General features: G+C 39.4%; 1 protein-coding gene across 1 annotated transcript in view; it reads left to right on the forward strand.

The window, feature by feature from the left end:
- Positions 1-18,910, forward strand: part of ADAM22 (ADAM metallopeptidase domain 22) — a gene marked incomplete at both ends in the record, with an annotated part of 134,610 nt that overhangs the window by 46,503 nt on the left and 69,197 nt on the right. The window contains one exon of the mRNA XM_082753211.1: positions 16,523-16,589. Within this exon, the coding sequence (XP_082609337.1) occupies positions 16,523-16,589 (67 nt within the window). The remainder of the gene's footprint in view (positions 1-16,522; positions 16,590-18,910) is intronic.

The following is an 18,910-nucleotide window of genomic DNA, read 5'->3' on the forward strand; positions in this document are numbered from 1 at the left end:
TAAACCATTGATTCCCACAAAGTAAGTTTCTATGAAACTCAGGTATCTCTCTGGGGTTCCCATCCACGTATTTGTTCTCCTGTTTTGAATGTTTTAATGCTTACATATCTTTCTCCTCAAATTTCCAAATGAGATAAAAACAAACAAACAAACAAACAAACAAACAAACAAAAAAACCCACAAATATCTCCAAAAAAAACCAATATCTCCATATTGTGTTGTTTAACAGAAATGGATTGATTTCTAAAAGTTTTATGTATTAATACCCTCTGCTTTACTAACAAATACAATAAATACTCAGCAGCTCAAAATATGTTGTGTATAGGTTCTGGAGAGAAAATGGCAATTTGGGAACAAAGTGGAAAGATAATTTACAGCAGGTTCTTTGCTTTAAAACAAAGCCTGTTACATCAAAGCTATACAAACATTTTCCAGCTAGTTTCTTCTTTGCTTTCTTTGCTCCAATGAATCCATTGCACAGCAGAATGGAAATGATGAAGTTGTTGATGCCAACCCCAGAGTCTGAAGGGCAGTGACGAGTGTACACTTAGTACAGAAACAAGCAAATCAGGGCTGTGAATCTGAGTGTACAGGGCTGTGCAGATCTTTCACAATAAGTGTTTTAAAAAGAAAAATTGTGTAATCTGTTACATTTCTGATTAAAGCTTCAGTTTGGAAAAGTTATATATATACAAATATATATATATACATGAATATATATATATATTTTGGTAAAAAGACATTTGTTGAAAAACTAGCACTAAGAGAGAACATGTTTGCAGGGTGTCAGAGGTGTCTCAGACATCTTCTATCTGTTGTTATGCTCTCGTTCTCTGGTTGCTGTGGAGCAAAGTTGCGTGCATCTCCACACAACACTGGTCTGTAAGCAAAACAAATGTAAATGGACAAACACATTTATTCCCATTAAGGCTTTCCTTAAATTTAGGGACTTTACTTTTGAATTACCTTTTCTATAAGGCTATAAATGTTTCTAATTTTGCCAGCCAATGTTTGAGGTTGCATCACCTCCCCCCAAACACTGTTAGCTATGTGCACAACCAATTAGCTAGTAAGGAAATCAACACTGCACATGTCTTTATGATTTAAGAAACAGCTGCATATATTTTTCTAACTTTCCTTTTAATACTCATCTCCTAATATTAAGGTACAATGCTGCAGAATTCAGTCATATCAGCAGTCTTAAGCAGAAGTACTGAAACTATTCCTGTGGGGAAAAAAGAAAAATAAATAAATAAACAACAAAAAACAACACACATTGCAGGATTGATTAATTACTATTAATTAATTACTAGTATTAATTACTAGTATGTTTGTAAATATGTCTGTCTGGTTTTGTGAGGGAAAAATAGTCTGTATTAGATATCTATGCATGTAACTCTTGTAACGTAAAAACAACCTCCTTGGAGGTTGTTTTGCTTTACATTTAGCTCAGAATTACATGCTACGAGATTGTGTGGAGCTTTTGGATGCGTTCTCCTGTTCTGCAAGCCACATTAGCCTCCCTGATGCTCGCATGTCAAAAGCATTGCACTGCAGAACCTGAGTCTTGAATTCAGATTTTACTGTAAGTAATTCATGTCGTGTTAGAAGGATTATTTTTGGAAACATAAATAATTTAAAGAACTGAGCAAGACTCTAGAAATACATTGTAAGGAGGATAATAATGGTATCCTTATACATTTCCATGCTAAAGAGGAAAATACAATCTTGAACGTGTGCTCATTAGTGTGAGACACAGGCACAAACAGTGGTGCCATTATCTAAATTAGTGTTTGCAAAACTAAACATGATGTTGCTTAAAAACTGATGAGCGCTGCTGTGAATGAGAGGCTCTTGAACTCTCAGCTGAGGCCCTGGTGTGTCCTCCCGGGGATGTTCCACCACCTGATTTTAGGATGGTGAACACATGTCACAGAGGGGGATCCCATAGGGACCAGCCTCCCAGCTCCCCATGGCTCAGCAGCATGGAGCAGGGAGGGAGATGATGCAGTGGATTTCCTTGTTTCTTTAAAATGTCCATTTATACCTTTGCTCAGCTGTCGAGGTTCCTCAGGGACACCAGGTTAACTCAGGATGAGGCCAAGTGAGGAGGTGGGGTGCCTCCCTGTTTAAAACAGTGTCAGCAAATTACTGAGACGCCAAGCAAAGATGACAGGAGATTTGAAAGTAGTTTTTCTTGTAGAAATGCTTGGTCAAATTCAAACTCATCATTCACTGAAGCAGAACTTTAATTATAAGCAGCTCCATGCTCAGATGCGGATCACAGCTAGAGCCACCTGCATGTGACTGCAGCCCTGGCTGGTTGAATGCCTTTACAGACGCTGGGCTTGCTCTCAGCCACAGACCCCATTAATCAGCCTGCTGTGCTTTGCATCTCATTTCTGGATGCACAACCGGACCCTTGCGTGGGCAGCCTGTGCCACGTTTGGGCAGAAGGACAGGAGTGCAAGGGCACACAGGAGTGATGCTGAGCTCTCTGTTCCCTGTCCCTTTGCCCAACATCAGTGGGCTTTCTGCAGTCAGAGGCCTTGTGAAGAAGTGCTGTGTAGACAGAGCCATTCAGGGTATTTGTGTCAAAGATTGAGGGAATATGTTGTATTGTGTGCTCTTTAGGGTGGGATTTCTGCCCTTTCAAGGCTTCTTACTGTACTGCTATGTAGCACTTAAAAGTGTCTGCAGCTGCTCTGCACTTTTGGACATTCACATTTTATGAACAAGGATCTGGCTATACAGTCACTTGGTGAAAATTAACTCTAAACAGACTTACCTTTTCATCCTAGTTACATTCAGCTGTTCAGAGTGACATGGACATAGAGCTCTTAGAGGAAAACAAGGCATGTGGCAGAACAGCCAAATATGTCCCTGCTCACTTGTGCACCTGGTAGAGCTGCTTTCATGGTTGTACCTTGTAACTCTTCCTGTAAGATGTGCTTTGCAATGCTGCTGTAGTGCTTTGCTGCACCACATTCAAAACATAACTGCTTGGTGCCAGATAGTTGACAAATTGCAGGAAATACCATTTGTTGAGTCTACCAGAGCTGAGATGGCAGGTGCTCAGCCTGACCTACAGAAAACACGACAATCCTGGAAAAAAGTCCTAGAAAGGGTAAGTAAATTCTGGATGGGGAAAAGATGGAGGTTGTTAGTCCTTTGAAAAGTGACAACTAGAGTTGGCAGGCTCGTGTATGAAGAAACCTTTTTGTCCAGAAGAGGACACTTGTCTCTACCTCATAAAGCTGTTCTGATTTTATTAATGGATATGTAAGGCATGTCCATCTGCAACTCTGAGAGGCCACAGGAAGAGACAAAACATTCATAAGGATTTGCATCATAACAAAAGGAAGACTTTGAGTCTTTGACACCATTAACCCCCTTCAGGGAAGTCAGTGGCAAGTGTTCTGGAGGTGTAAGGGCAATGGTTCAAATTTAAGACTGCTTGGGAAGAATGCTGCTTGGGCCAAAGACCAATCTGCGCTGACCCTGCCAGTTTTTCGATCCTAGGATACATCACTTCTGCTGCTCAGGTGGCAGAGTGAGAAGTTGCAGGTGGTTTATTTTTGAGCATGGCTGAATAAAATATGTCAAATTCAGAAAATGTCTGTTAACACGTTAGCCACATCAGTGAGCATGAAGGAGAAAGCAATTTGGTTTGTGATCTGAGTCAAGAGAGCTAGCATGTAGTCTGCTATTTTCTAATTGTATGAATTTAAAACTAGATTTCTCTAAACAGAATTCTGCAGACAAAGCAATGGATTGCTTCTGATTTAGGACAGGATAGAAATGGAAGATGAGAATAAAGGGGTAGGAAAAGGAATGATTGAAATAAGGGATGGAAAAAGATGGAGGAGCAAGAGAAGACAAATAAGTAAATTGGATTTATAATGCATAGTGAATTGCTGACAGATGCCTCCCAGGCATGTAGAATATATAAGCTGCATAAATGTATATGCCTATGTAGTTTATACAGGATCTCAGATATGCATATGTATATAAGAAATGGATGGCAGCAGCAGAGCATCAGTCAAATAATTTCTACCAACCTTATAGGAATGAACCAGCTATAAATCTTAATATTTTTTGTTTATAACTTTTTTTTTTTTTTTTTAACTGATCCTTGCACCTTTTTAGGTGGATGTATGCAAGCTGTTAATGATGCTGGTGATTTCATACTGTGGTGTTTGTTTTTTTTTTACTACTTACAAACCAGCCATGGTTATGGCACATACCAGTGTCACCAGCCTTAATTTAGGATTTGTTTGTCTTTGAGAAAGAGTATGAAGGTGGAGAATTTGGTAAATAGAGGAGTGAAACTGGTGCTGGGGTAGAAGGGATGTGATATGTATCATTAAAAAAGTGTATAATATGTGAACCCTGCAGGTGTTTTGGTGTAGGATTGTCAGTATGAGTTGAGCTGTAGTCTAATCAATGCACCAGTAGGTGAAAAACAGTCAGTGCTGCATTTTCAGAAACAGATCTTCCTGGTGTGTGCACGTGGGGCTGTGGACCAGTCTCTGCAGTGGAGGCAGCTGGCAGAGTGCTGCTGACTGCTGTTGCTCCATGCAGCTGTTGTAGGGTACGCAATGTGATTAGGAACCAGGTATTTAAAAGCAAGCTTGTGCTGATATGTGGAAAACAGCTTGCATCAAATAAGCACTTTTTTTTTTTTTTTTTTTTTTTTGTCTGAGTTTCATTAAATGTCTTTGGATAGAAATGTAATTTTAAAATATCATATTACTGAATTCATTTTATCCTAAAGGATCAGTGACAGCGATTAAGCATGAAAGAAATGAAACTGCGTCATGCCATGCCCATCTGTCCTGGTTTTGGCGATGGGGATGCTGTGAAAGAAAGAGCACATGGGCTTGTCCACTTTCTGGGTCCTTTCCACCACCCCCTCCCAATATTGGTGGCTGTTTGATGAATTATGCCAGGAGGAGAGTCCTGCATATGCCTTTTAGTATCTGTTTCTGAAACTGTTGTCTGTGACTTTCTCTAACTCCTTTTGGGGATAACTTTGGATGCCATCTGCCAGTGCAACCTCCTGTGGAAGCATGATCACAACCTGTTGTGTGATATAGCACCATCAATGATCTGTTTTAAATTGGTCTACTAATTTCTTCAAGTGTTTCCTTATTCTAGTGATGTGAATTAGGTGACTGACATCTTTGAGTTAATTTTCTCTATGGCTCATATAATATTGTCAACCTTTATCTTATTGCCATCACCCTCAGCTCTCTTCTCCAAATTGAAGTGCCTTTTGAGTTTAGAGAGGATGATTTACTTGTAGGTAACAAACAGGGAGGCAAAGTATCCTGCTGGGTCATCAGCAATGCCAGAGTTGTCTGGCAAGCCAGACAAATCCTACTTGGAGCAGCATTAGGAAATGGATTTTTTCTCTCTCTCTAAAGCTAGCTGTCCTCCTGCATTGTACATGCTAAATGAAGATTGATGACTGTAAGCATGGGGAGCTGTGATAATTCCTTGGATGGTGGTTAAGTGATTGGTGTTGTCTCAGGATCTGGCTCCTGAGGGCTCAATAATTAAGGGACTCCTGTTCCTCCATTCTTCATTCATTTTTAAGATGAGTGATGAATTTTATTCTACAAAGTTTTGTGCCATTTGTCATGTGTGGATGTTCTGGGAGATTTTCCTGTTAATGCAGACTGCTTCTCCAAGAGACTGCTTTTGTTGTCTCTCCTCCTATGCATTTAGATTTGTTTTGCATGGTTTCAGACTGAAATTCCACCTCACCCACAAATGCAGTATGAGACCTTTGACTTCTGATCCAGATAATGTTCTGTGCTGTTAAAATGCACCTTCTTTATCAAAAGAGAGAGATTACAGTGCTAGAGCAGGTTCCTATAATTTTAGTTTCTTGCTCTTTAATTTGCCTACCATTGTAGATATTTTTTGTAGATATTTTTCACATCAAGAATATTTTTTCCTTAGCCCCTCTACCAGTAACAGGCTTTTTTTCAATGTCTTTTTAGTTTCAAGCCCATTTCCATCTTCTTGAAGTTCTAGCAGGTTATCCCCATCAGAATAAATTTTAGAAACTAGTTTCCAAATTGAAGGTTTTCCATCTTTTCAATTAAAGCTATTTTCAGGGAAGCCCTCTTCTGAGGGTCATTCAGGTTTGTTTTGTTAACAAAAGAAAAAGTAGGGGTAACCATTTTTTTTTCTAATCTCCTTTCTGAAGCATCTCAGGTACTTGCACAGTTGATGCATTTATTAGGTTAACAATAAAAACAAACATCTCCATATTTTTTCAATTCAAATATGTGTGCTAATACTTTCTAATTATATGAAAAGACAAACTGCTCAGTGGATATTCTTCTTGGTGATTACTACATAAACATTTATTGGGGCATGAGTGACATTTCAAATTTTAGGATAAAATGCAAATTCTAATAGCAAGTAACCACAAACTTAATAGGTGATTGTCCTAAGCACGTCTGGAAAAAATGGCAGCACAGCAGGGGAATGTTTTGCTGTCATGAAGGATGCACATTTTTGGATGGATGTGTTTTGTGTTATTGCCAAACTATAAATGCAGCCCTGAGAGATACTGACTCCTTTGCAGGTCTTCCTTGGCATCATGCAGAAGTGGGAAGCAGCAGCAACGCTTGTGCAAAGGTGCAAAGGGTGATGGGCTGGGGAACAGTGGAGGAGTAGGGGCATAGAGAGAGGACCTACATCCTAGAATCCTAGAATCATTGAGGTTGGAAAAGACCTCCAAGATCATCTGGTCCAACCATCCACCTACTACCAATGTCACCCACTAAACCACGTCCCCAAGCACCACGTCCAACCTTTCCTTGAACACCCTCAGGGACGGCGACTCCACCATCTCCTTGGGCAACCCATCCCAATGCCTGACTGCTCTATCTGAGAAGAAATGTCTCCTCATATCCAACCTCAACCTCCCTGGCCCAACTTGAGGCCATTCCCTCTAGTCCTGAGATAGGTACGGTGATGAGAAGTTTGGAAGGAGATGACAGGATGGGCAGGAACTTGAGCAGAGCATAGCTTGTCCCCTTTGTAATCCTATTTTATGGAGCTGAATTGTTTTCTTTTTTTTCTCTCTCTCTCTCTGTTTTTTTTTTTTTTTTTTTTTTTTTTTTTTCTGTAATCAGTTGCTATCTGTCTGTTGCCAAAATAAAATAGTCTGTGAATGAAGTAGGGCAACGTGGCACTTTGCTGGAGAGTCCCAGTTTGTCCATCACTAGGTTGGGAAAAGCAGGTGGTGGTGCCTGGGCCCTTTGGCAGGGATTTCCTGCATGGCCCTGGAGAAGTGTCTTCCAAAGTGGTGCCAGCACCTCCCGGTCTACGGACTGTCTGTCGTTCTTCAGGTGCCACTTGAGCAGGACACCTGGGATCAGCTCCAAAGAACACCAAGAGCAGCTGGGTTGTCCAAAATCCAGTGAGTGTCGGGCAGGACATGTTTGAAATGTGTTATGAAGAAAAAAATACTGTATTTCTACAATAAAAGATTCTGCGATGTTTCAAAGTGGGCACCTAAAGCAAACAGATGCTTTGCAACTTTTTAGTGTAGAGGAAAATGCTAGCACCTGATCTCCCCAGGGCAGTATTTAGAGAATTCAGTATTTGTGTTCTGTAAAGACTTTAAGAGAACGTTATAGAAATGCCCATGAGTACAGGAATAATTCAGGTTTTTGCTCCAAGGCAAAATGACATATACAATAACTAAAATTTGAGGGCAAATCTTGAAGAAAGCAACAAATATTTAGTGACTGCCATTAACGAAATGATGCAGGTGTTCTATGCAAAACGTATGTGCTTGTGTTTCACAGCACAGAGTCATGCTGGGGCTACACTGAGGTGGCTGATATGTTTTATAACAGCTGAGCATTTAGTTTTGCAGATCTTCTCCTTTAATATAGTGTTTATGTACAGTACACAAATATGAATGAAGACTTGGGTTGAAATGTGCTTGAAATCACAACAGAAATTACCTGGGAAGTGTAATTTTCCATAGAGTATAAACAAAGAGGCATATTAAAAATGAGGTTTAAACTTCCCTGGTAGATTTGTGTAAAAATGTGTGAATATGTGTAGCCTGTGCCTCTTGTGTGCTTGCCTCTTTTTAGTATTTTAGTATTTGAGAAGATTGTAAATTCATAATAAAGGGTATTATGAATTTACAATCTTCTCAAATACTAAAATTAACTATGATTTTCTTGCCTTTAAAGAAACAAGCATATGAGCAGAATGGCATTGAGGAAACTGTCTTTCCTTTGTAGTATTGGTATGAACACAGTCTAAAAATATCTACTCGTTTTAGTAGGACTCCTGAAATTTCTGTTGGAAAAGAAAAAAATGCAATTGCCTGAAGATATACTGGTGTAAATTATTCATCAGCAAAAGCAGAGTGAGGGCTTATTGACACTTGCATTGCCATCACGACCGTAAGGAAAACTAGGTAAAGAGCAGAGCAAGTGAACCTTAACCTCAACTCTGGTTGTAAAAAGAGAATTTTAAAGCTAGAAAAATCCTATTTTGTCTTTCTGCCTGACAAGTTTATTGCAAGCAGCTGTCATCTACTCTTTATTCTTGTTTAAGTTTCTAGTTTATCGTTATGGGATCTTGAGTAGCAGTGTCTCCCCTGGGAGATATGGAGGGGTGCAGCTTCCTTGCTGGGGCAGTGGGTGAAGTCTCCCTGTGCCCTGAAAGAGAAGACTATAATCACCTTTCCTTCATTACCAGCAGGCTGAATTAACTGCTGTATTGAATTTGTGTCCCTTGCAGTGCTTGTGCCACAAAATATGTTCAAATACTTTATTTAGTTAAAAATAACTTCATAACATATTTTATCAATTAAAATAACTTATTTTATCAATTTCAATCATATGTGTCAATAAGTACTAATACTGATGCAAGAAATAGTAACATTAATAATTTCATTGCATTTAAAATCCAATTAAAAATGGAATCTGAAATTAATAGTGAATTCAGAGCTGCTCTTAGTGTGTGTTATTATTCTTACTTTGTTGGGGTATGGACCTATATTCAGTTTTCATTAAAAAATAGTGAAAAGAAATGTAGTGAAATATGATGAGTCAGTAAATGATTAATTTGTCAGTAAATTGATTAATTAATAAGTATGTCTCTTCCTAGCTGTAGAACTTAAAGTATAAACTCTCATACTTTTTCCTGGAAAATATAAGCAGTAGCTGTTCATCACTATGTGCCACATCTTACAGTAAGAAATTTCTCATAAGATTGCCCATTCAATCATTTAGGAGATCAGACTGAATTGCACAGGCTGAAAAGGATGGGTCAAAAAGTCCATGGCATAGTAACTGCAGATGGACACCACAAAATACATTCTGGCAGTGAGAGCTGGATGCAACAACAGTTCATGTTGATAAGGCTTGTCCAGGATATGTCCATGCCAGCCTGAGCCTTAGAGCCACCACCGTGGCTTTATGAGTTTTCCTCAGTTTTTGTTGGGTCCCTCTCTCCAGCAATAGGAACCATGTGTGTAATAGAAATTGAGTGAAACTCACCAAGAGTGTCTTCAATCTGCTTAAATCTTTTCCCAATGAGAAACGAAGCCAACCTAGTAAAACAAACCCACGCAGTTCATGAGCCAGGTACCGGGGCTGTAAAGCTTCCTGTCTGATGCTGGGGGTGGAGGCCCTGTGCGGGGCTGCAGCCTTGCTCTGCACTTTGGTGTCTCCAGGAGGATGCCGGGCAGTTAATGTAGTGTCCTGCAGGCAAATTGGCTGTTAATGGATAAAGGGATTAAGTGCATTTTTAAGTCAAATGGAATTAGAGGTCTTAGAGAGAAGTCCCATAAAGGAAGAATTTGAGCAAATGTTATTATTTGGAAGAAACTTCATCAGAGATTCATGCTTTGCATCATTGTTATTGAAATGTGAAATTAAGCTCCAGGAAAGGATTGAGATTGGTACAACTCAGCATTTGTGTATAATCCCTTGAGGACATTTATAAGTTTGCAATTTCTTTTTAGAGAAAGTCTTTAGTAGTCAGTAAAAGTAGAAATGTTATGAAATTACTTCTTTCTCCCTTACTTGTTAGCAGCAAGAACAGAAAAGCACAGTGAGAATATATACATATATGTATTTTTTAAGAGAAGCTTCAGTTTGTGCAGGCATGAACCGGCACTGCTTTTCTCAATTGTTTTTTTTTTTTTTTTTTTTTTTTTTTTTTTCCAGTCATCACATAGGCAAAGTGAAATCTAAGAGAAGCTAACTAATGTTGGTGCACATTTGGCAAATTTAACAGCTACAATGATTACATTAACTACCCACATGAACAGAAATTCAGGAATTCTTTTGAGGGGAAGTTTTTCCCTGTATGAAAGTGTTAGAGCCATGGCTACTGAAGCAGATACATTTGTGCGGTATGGACACAGCTAATGCCCCCTGAAGTGCAGGGGAAGATCATGAATGAGCAGAGAGAAGGTGTTTGGGTCGTCCTGAGGATAAAGGAGAATTAACATGCACTAGCTAGTCAGATGCAGAAATCTGCCAGCCAACCGGTTTTCTTGAGTTTATCATGCTGTTTTTTTTTTTTTTCCTCTCTCTTTTGTTGTTGTTGTTGTTGTTGTTGTTGTTGTCTCATTGCTGATAGTGAAATTGTATTAGGACCATAGTGTAATGCCAGGTAATGCACCTAGTCCCTCTTACTCTTACTGACTGGCAGGCAGAAACATCCCTTCTGTTCCCTCTCATCTGCTTTTCCACTTTCTTAGTCCTTGTTTCATAATAATAATCAACCTGCCTTCTAAACAATCAACCTGCTCTTCTAAAAAATTACCTTCCATAGTCATTCCTTACATATCTATGAGTCTTGCTGATAAAAGGAGTTTTTCAGCACTTTTCTGAAAGCAACATACTGGGTAGTTTCCCATCTTTTACAACAATATTTTATATAAGTGCTAAACTTCCCCTTAGACAACTGAGTTATAATTTAGACCTTTCTAATTTGCTTGGTAAAGGATGTACACAACTCAGGGAAAATATTTCGTTTGAGTGCTCGTTGCTTTTACTGCAGCCCTCTTGAGTAGGAGGCTCCCTTCTGACAGCTTGTCCTGCAACACGGGTTATCACTAATTGTGCAGTTGATATGGTATCTTTCTCTTATCAATGTCTCCATCATTTCCCTGAACCCATTATTTTCTCCTGAATGTCTCCATTTGTCTGTTTACACTTTCCTACCAGAGTTCGACCCATCTAGACCTTTCTGCTGATTTCAGCTAAAACTCTATCTTACTTTTCAGTAATGCATCTCAGCTCTGATCTCTCATTTGATGTCCTTTTCTGACACCATATGTAATCTGAAATTTCAGGTGTACATAACCGAGAGTTGCGGAGACAGAAATCAGAGTGAACAGACAGAAAAAATGATAAAGAATTCCCCAGATGTCTCATAAGACACAGCAGCAGTATCAGATATCACGAAGGCAGTCAATCCTCTCAATTATAACACTGATGTGCCAACAAAGTTGTATTTTAGTACTGTGATTTTTAACTCCCTTTATTTCTACCTTTCTTAAGTTTGTAATTCTTCCTGTGGTCTCTAAAGAGCTCCCCATCATTTCTGCTCTGCCCTTCCTCCCCCATAAATTTTAGGCACTCCATCTTCATAGTCTCTTAAATATGGAGAGTTAATTTTTGTTCAGAAGCTGGCAATTGCCTTTTTCATCCATTCTGTATTCAAATACAAACCTGTTGCCTTTTCCAAAGTCTTTTATGGCCTCTTTCTTCTTCTTTCAAGTTGAAAGAAGATTCAAGTTCTCAATTGTTTTTTTTTTATTTCTTTAAATACTGCTTTTTCTATTTCTTTAAATACTCACTTTTTTCTGTCCTCTATTCTCTTGCCACCACATTTTTTTTTCCCTCTTTTTTCGTCTGCCTGGAACAGCCTCTTTCTGCTGGCCAACTTCTATATTTCCAAAGTTCATCTGTTTTTCTGGAATTTTGGTCCTGGCTTTGGCTTCGTAAGCCTTGTATCCAAATGTCATAGTTAATTCAAGTTAATTCAAAGTAGAATTTAAGCACGTGTATATGTGTGGTCATGGATAAGGATACTTTCCTTAATTGGGGCCATTCTCTTTAAGAACATCCCCCAGGCTGCCTCCTCTTGTGTACTGTTATTGTGACAATTTTAGAGAGTTGGAAGAGAATGGAGGAGCTTGCTCTTTTTTTTTGTTGTTGTTGTTGTTCTGGCCCTCATGCTGTTGGGTCTGTGTGATTGATGTGGTTGTGACTTAGGATGATGCTCCAAAAATGCTGTTGCTGTAAACAAAACTAGTTACACTGCTTGTGTACATTTTTAAAATATCAGAATTCTAAAAGCAGAATTGCTATTATTCTATTATTAGCACAACTGTTTTTTTTTTCCTTGTAAAAGGCACGGATCACATGTGCTTCTTTCCTGTGAAATGTTTTATTTTTAGATCTTAACATATGCAGGTTTTGCCTTTCCTTTTCAAAGAATTTGTCTCAATGCTTCAGTATATGCATCTGAAAATCTCATTCTGTAGTATTTGTAGTATTTTCTTTTGTAGTGTAGATGTTTTTTTCACAATATTCTATGTCCCTAGTATTTCTAAGATTATTATTATTATTTTTTAACATTCTCACATGCAGATTTTCTTTACAATTGATGCAAAAACTAATACCTAAACTGACAGAGATGGCTTTTAGGATAGATTGGCAGGCAAGTTAACCTATTCTGATTTCATCTCTACCATAGGAAAGCGTTGCATGATTCTCTGTTGAAATGCACATTATTTTATTGCTGAATGCTCATTGTCTTATGTTGCTTAAACAATATTCATTGTATTTTAGTCAAGTGTTTACCTATAGCATTTTTGTTTGTTTTGAGGTAGTGGCTTTCACCGAAATTATACAGTTACACACTTCACTGTTACTGGAGACAAAACATTACCACATATGAGGTGATTTCATGAGAGAAGCATATCTTTTGGCATAAATTTCTAAGATTGTGTATAATTATTAGATTGTGTCTTAGTTTGCAATAGCACAGATTGCACTGTTGGATCTGAGAGTGTTGTGTTTTTTTCATGATACTTTCCATGTAGTGAGTCATAATAACAATAAAATAGCATAGCATGGCATAATTTGTGGCTTTTCCTACTAGTAACATATTCCTGCATGTATCCTGTCTGCCATGTTTTTTAGGGTATGTTTTAAAAATATCTTAAAATTCAGACCTGACATCTGTCTGTAAGCTCTGGGCTTTATTCCCCGGATCTGTGCTGATCGGTGACCTGATGGTATTTCCCCTCCAGCCTGGCTCATTTTGGGAACCAAGGCACTCGTGATGAACCTTGAGAAGAGGGAGGCTGCCAGTGGGTCCCCTGCCAGCCTTTTGTCCCTCCTTTTACTTCTGCCCCAAAGTAGGCTGTGCATGAGGATGAAATGGACCTCTTTAGGTATCAAGGTCTTGGCCTACTTTGAAACTAAAGACTGCTTGAATGGCCTGTGTATGTCCATCCAAGGCATGGTGGCTGGGACATGAGCTTTGACTGCTGGTGACCCTGGAGCTGGACACTGGGGGACCCTACACAGACCTGAGGAGAAATGGGACCCTGCTGGGACACAGGCAGAGCAGCCCAGGCCAGAGGGGCCAGCTGTCCTGGCACAGTAGCCTAAGTCAAATGTTGAGGCAGAAGCTTCTCCAGAGCACTTTTCCAGGACTCAAAGACTCTCCAAGTCAGACACAACTTTTGTGTTTAGCTGCCCTCAGTTGCTTCCATTGACTTGTCCATTTCAACCTTGAACCAGTACAGACTTCATGGCTTCCTGTGGCAAGAGGCTCCACTTTGTAACTAGGGACTGTACTTAAAAAAGGTCTCCTTTCACTAGGTTTGAACTTGCTGACCTCTTCTGTTGCCTCCTCATTCTTGCATTGCACAAGGCAGAGAACGATCACTGTTTGTTTTTTCATGCTGAACATGATTTCCAGATCTTCAAGAACATAACACATGATCCTCAAGAACATAAAAACATTGATAGCAATATCTTTAAAAATATATATATATTTAACATTCACTTCTGAGAGTGAATGTAATCCAAACGATTGTAATCAGTAACTCAAGCAACAGCATCTCTATGTTCCTCAATAATGGGTCACTCACCAGCAGCTCTTTAGTTTCAATAGAGGTGTATGGGCCTGGCCAGAATTAAGGGGGTCTTGGAGGGCAAATCTGGGGGCAGCCGTCTGTGCCAGTACTGCAGTAGCTAAAGGAGTCACTCACCCTTTCTTCCTCCCCTATTTACAGCTGCTCAGATGCTTTCCCTCCCCTGCATAAGCTCTGGAGCTCATCATACTTCTTCACAAGGGACACGAATTACCTAGCGCAGCAAAAACATGGGGTTGTTGAATCCTCCCAAGTGCTCTTTGATGAATGCCAGTACTGACACCAAGAGTATTTTGATGAGTGTTAGTTCTGACACCAAGCACTTTGATGAGTGCTTGTGCTGACACAAGGTGGGTTCAAGGCTTGCTGATGAGGGGGCCTGGGGACTTCCTACTCTCAAGCAGCAGCCAGCTGTGAACTCACCCAACTGTGACTGATGGACCCCACCTCCATGGACAGTTATCCCATGGATGCTCCCATTCAGAACTTTATTAGCATCCCTCTTTTTGTTGCCTCTGTTGCTTGCACTTGGATACGAAGCCTTTATTTTAACAGCCACTCTCCATTTACTCATTGATATTCTAAGTCCATTTAAGTTTGTGCCAGCCTTTTCTAGAGCTTAATTAGCTACCTTTACACATCAGTTTATAAATCCTGGAGCATTTGGATCCCCTCACAATCCAAGTTTTTGGTAGACTTCAGCAGCTTTCCATTCCCCAGTTACCCCAGGAGCCTCTATTTGCTTCCAGGTAACTGAGCTTTCTGAACAAAGTTGTCCAGGACCTGCCCACAGTATTTGGAAGAATGAGTAATATTAATCTTACCTCGCTTTGACTGGAAATACGTCTTCTTTCATGTATTCTGGGATGACAGTTGTGTTTTTCAGGAAGACATCCTATTGATCTGGCAAATCATTTTGCCAGAGACAAGTGCGGTCACGTCTCTCTTCCTTTATAAACCAGGCCCTCCAAAACAACGTAATATAAATTCCCTCTAGCCCTTAAGTGCATAAATTTGCTGTTTGTTCAATTGAATTTGATCCTACCTCTAATATCCAGTCCCAAACACCATCCAACTCTTTCCTGTGGGAGTTTTTTTCAGTCATGTTCTTCTTTCCAACTTGGCGTTATCAGCATGTTTCATTAGAGCTCTCCTGATTTTTGTGCCCAGGTTATTATTGTTCTTTTCCCTCCCTCAGCAGATTGGTTCACCCCAGGTGTATTTTTTGTTTGAAAGAGCAACATGCAAATTTGCCTCTTTTGTAGAGAAAGTTTGTGCTCATAGCCTCATGTTCCACAGGGATGTGTCCCTATGGGACTATGGGACTTCCCCTCCCCCTACCCCCTGGTGTCATCCTTTCTTTACCACTTTCTATTTTCCAGTTCAGTCACCTCTTATGTGGGAGAATATCAGGTCATTATGTAAACTTCATCTAGGTAAAATCGTGAATATTCTGAAAGTTTTCAGTGGAATTCTGATGTAGAAGATTTGTTTGCCTAGAAAATAATTTATGAGGGAGAGGATCTGACTGGTGTAGCATGAAGCGTCTTGGTAAATACCATGTGCATTTTGCTTATATACATTTGCCTCAGGTCTAATTATTTTTTTCACTTTATTACTCCAAAGCCTTGTGTACTTTTGTGGCTGGGTTTGTTGTTTCCCAGCTAATTTTCTTCTGGTGTCATGAAAGCCGCAGGGCTCCCTGAGAGAACGGGCCCAAAGGAGCGGGTGCCGTGCAGGACAGCCTGGCACCAGACGCCCACCTTAGCACTTACCGCTGAGCTCAGCTGGCTGTGAGCCTGTGCTGCTGTGCATCTGCGGCTGGTGGCTTCATCTACCGATTTTGTGTGATCCTGCCTACACTTTTAGGAGGCTTTTTGGTCATTTTATTGTTGGGCTGTTGTGTCCTTGGGAGTCTGCTGGAGGCAGCTGCCATTTTTCCTCAGATGCAGCCTGCTGTAATAGTGACTGCAAATGGTTTCTCATCCTCCTCTGTTTTTTTTCTTTTTCCCTCCCCCATTTAATTTCCTTACTATTCTCTTTAAGCAGCAAGTAGAAAAGTCTCTTGAATTAAAACCATTGTCAGGTGCTGGTTTTGAACATTCCATAAAGGAAAATACCCTCTATTTCCTCGTCCTGCCTACTGGTATTAAAAATCAATGTATACCATGCACTGTGTTACTCCATTGGAGGTGGTTGTTTCCGTGATTTTTAAGAACATTTTAGGAGGAGTATCCTGCAGTTTTTGCCCTTTTCAAATGTAAATGTTTAATCAGTGCTTGCTGAGAGACTGTGCAAGAACACATTCATGAGGTTTATGGTTCTTTTTTCTTATTCTTGCAGTGATCTGCTGTCTTCTGAATATCTTGAGAGGCATATCGAGCAAGGTGGAAAGGCAGTGGAAGTTAAAGTAAGAATTTCCTTTTAATGCTTTGCCTTTTTTATTTGCTTTGCCCTTGATGTTAATGTAAACTCACTTATTTTCTTAGGAGAGAAAACTGTTTTTTTTTTTTTCAGGCATTTTGTTTGCCTCTTCTGAGGCAAGCACATTTCACGTCTTCTAAGTTCTCAGCTTTTTAAAATAAGCAAAAATTAGTACATTAATGTTTATATCAAAATGTTATCCATGAAAAATGAATACGTGGTAGTTCTTTTTGCTAGTAAATATACTTTACTTCTGATACCTCTTGAAGAAAATTCCTCTATTTTGTTAACTAACATTTTCTCACTGTACTAATGAAAAACCTGGGTTTGTTGTTTGTAATGAGTTTCTTCATAATTTTGGGACTAGCAAGATTTATTGTGTAGAATTTTCTAATGGCTGCTCACTGTCTGAAATTGTGGGTTTCTTTCTCTGGACATTTGTGGATGATGGCTACAAAGTCCTGTTGCTTGCAGTTGTCTTCTACATGCTGTCCCACTGCCTTTGCAAGAATGCTTTTGTTATCTGAATACAACATGGGAGAATTTCCCCGAGGATCTTCTAATTGTTATGACAGCACTATGTAGAAGCAAGATATAAAATTGCTGTAGATTACATAAAATGCATATGAAAGTAATGCATACTGAGCATAATTAAAGCTCTTTGAATTTGCCTATCAAGCCAATTTAATTTGAAGTTTACATTTTATTTAGAAAACTTTTTTTTTTTTTTTTTCACTGACTCTAAGATAAGGTAAGTACCTGAAACAAATTAGCTAACCTTTATAATGAGAAAGCAGAAGTGAAATCAGACAAAATGTCTAAATCCTTTAGACACTGAATATCTGAATATATATTTCCTTTGGTTTGTCCCTTGCTAATGTTTGTAAGCCTGTAATCTGCTTACTTTTTGTCTCTGATAATAGCCTGAATACATTTTCAGACTGAGGCACACACATACATGTTCCATTAATTTACAAAGAATCATTTTTCAGAAAGTTGTGCTCAGCAATCAAGAAGTCTTGACTCACATTCAGAATATGAGTCAAAGCAGAAATAAAGGTAATAGCTGGTATTTATACGAACAGAACAATCCATTTGTCTGCACTAAAGTATATGTGAAAGTTAGCAAAGTTAAACTTTCCAAGTGCCATCACTGAATTAGGACAAATCTGCTTCTGATGATTCAAGCAAGGCAATATTTGAAATCAGTGGCTCCTCTCATTGAAGTACCATTTAGTTGCATGGGGAAGGGACGCAGGGTCAAGCCTTTCAGGGAAAGGTCATAAAAGTTTTCTGGGCAAAGCACCTCCCAGTCTCCGGGGTCCCAGAGATTGTCTCCCCTTCAATTAGCCACTGGGCAGGGTCACCACCTAACTTCAGCTTTTAACCACCTCCCTTAGTGCTACTAAACCTTATTTTAATACATTTAATTAAATGGGGGGTCGGTTTAATTAAAGGGGATCGTTTCCAATTGGTGTCACATTTCCTCCTACCCGTGCTCTGCCTGTGCCTTCTGCGCTGTGGGCAGGGACATGCAACGGGGCTTTGCTGTTCCCTCACCCATTGCACCACGAGTTCTTCAGACAGTAGTCCAAGAAGGAGGGCATCATTTTTTAAATGTATATATTTTTAATTTTATTTATTTTTTCTCATTTTGCAACAATTGAACATCCTGGATCAGCGGAGAGAAAAGCAGCTGCTGTGTATCAAAATGTCCAGAAGAACCTGCTGGCCATAATCAGTGCCAAATATTCAGAAAAGTGCAGGTATCAGAAGATTTTCACAAGAGTGCAGGCTGCTAAGTACATTTTGATGTCAGACACCAAGTGAGACTAAGCTCAGTACCCAATTGCTGTTAAAAAATGAATCTGTCTGCCTCTGACTAGCCGGTACTTTTTAGAGCACCTGTAAGTGCTCTGTTGGTCCTTTGAACAAAGTCAAAAGTCCCAGCAGTTTCTCTTTGGCATTTGAGAAACTGAGCTCTGGTTTTAGATCAAATGTTTTGAAAATCCTCCTGCAAATACAAGGATTTTTCGTGCTCATGATTTAGCACCCTCAATTTCTCTGGCAACTGTTTACAGTAACCAGTAAAACAAACTTTAAATTGGTGCTTATAATACACACCAGGCAAAACATAAGTAATTATTATGCTAAATCTTAGGGATGGTGCAGATTGCTTAGATACTTACTTAAAAATAGCCAGTGAAAGAGTGAAACATAATTAAGGCACAGAAAGAAAAGGCAGTGTGTTTTTCAGCCTATTCTTTAGCAGGAGAAGAGGTATTTCGGAAGGGAGGCAGGTTTCTA

The sequence above is a fragment of the Aythya marila genome (genome assembly GCF_965140915.1).
Source record: "Aythya marila genome assembly, chromosome: 2".
NCBI classification, from domain to species: Eukaryota; Metazoa; Chordata; class Aves; order Anseriformes; family Anatidae; genus Aythya; species Aythya marila.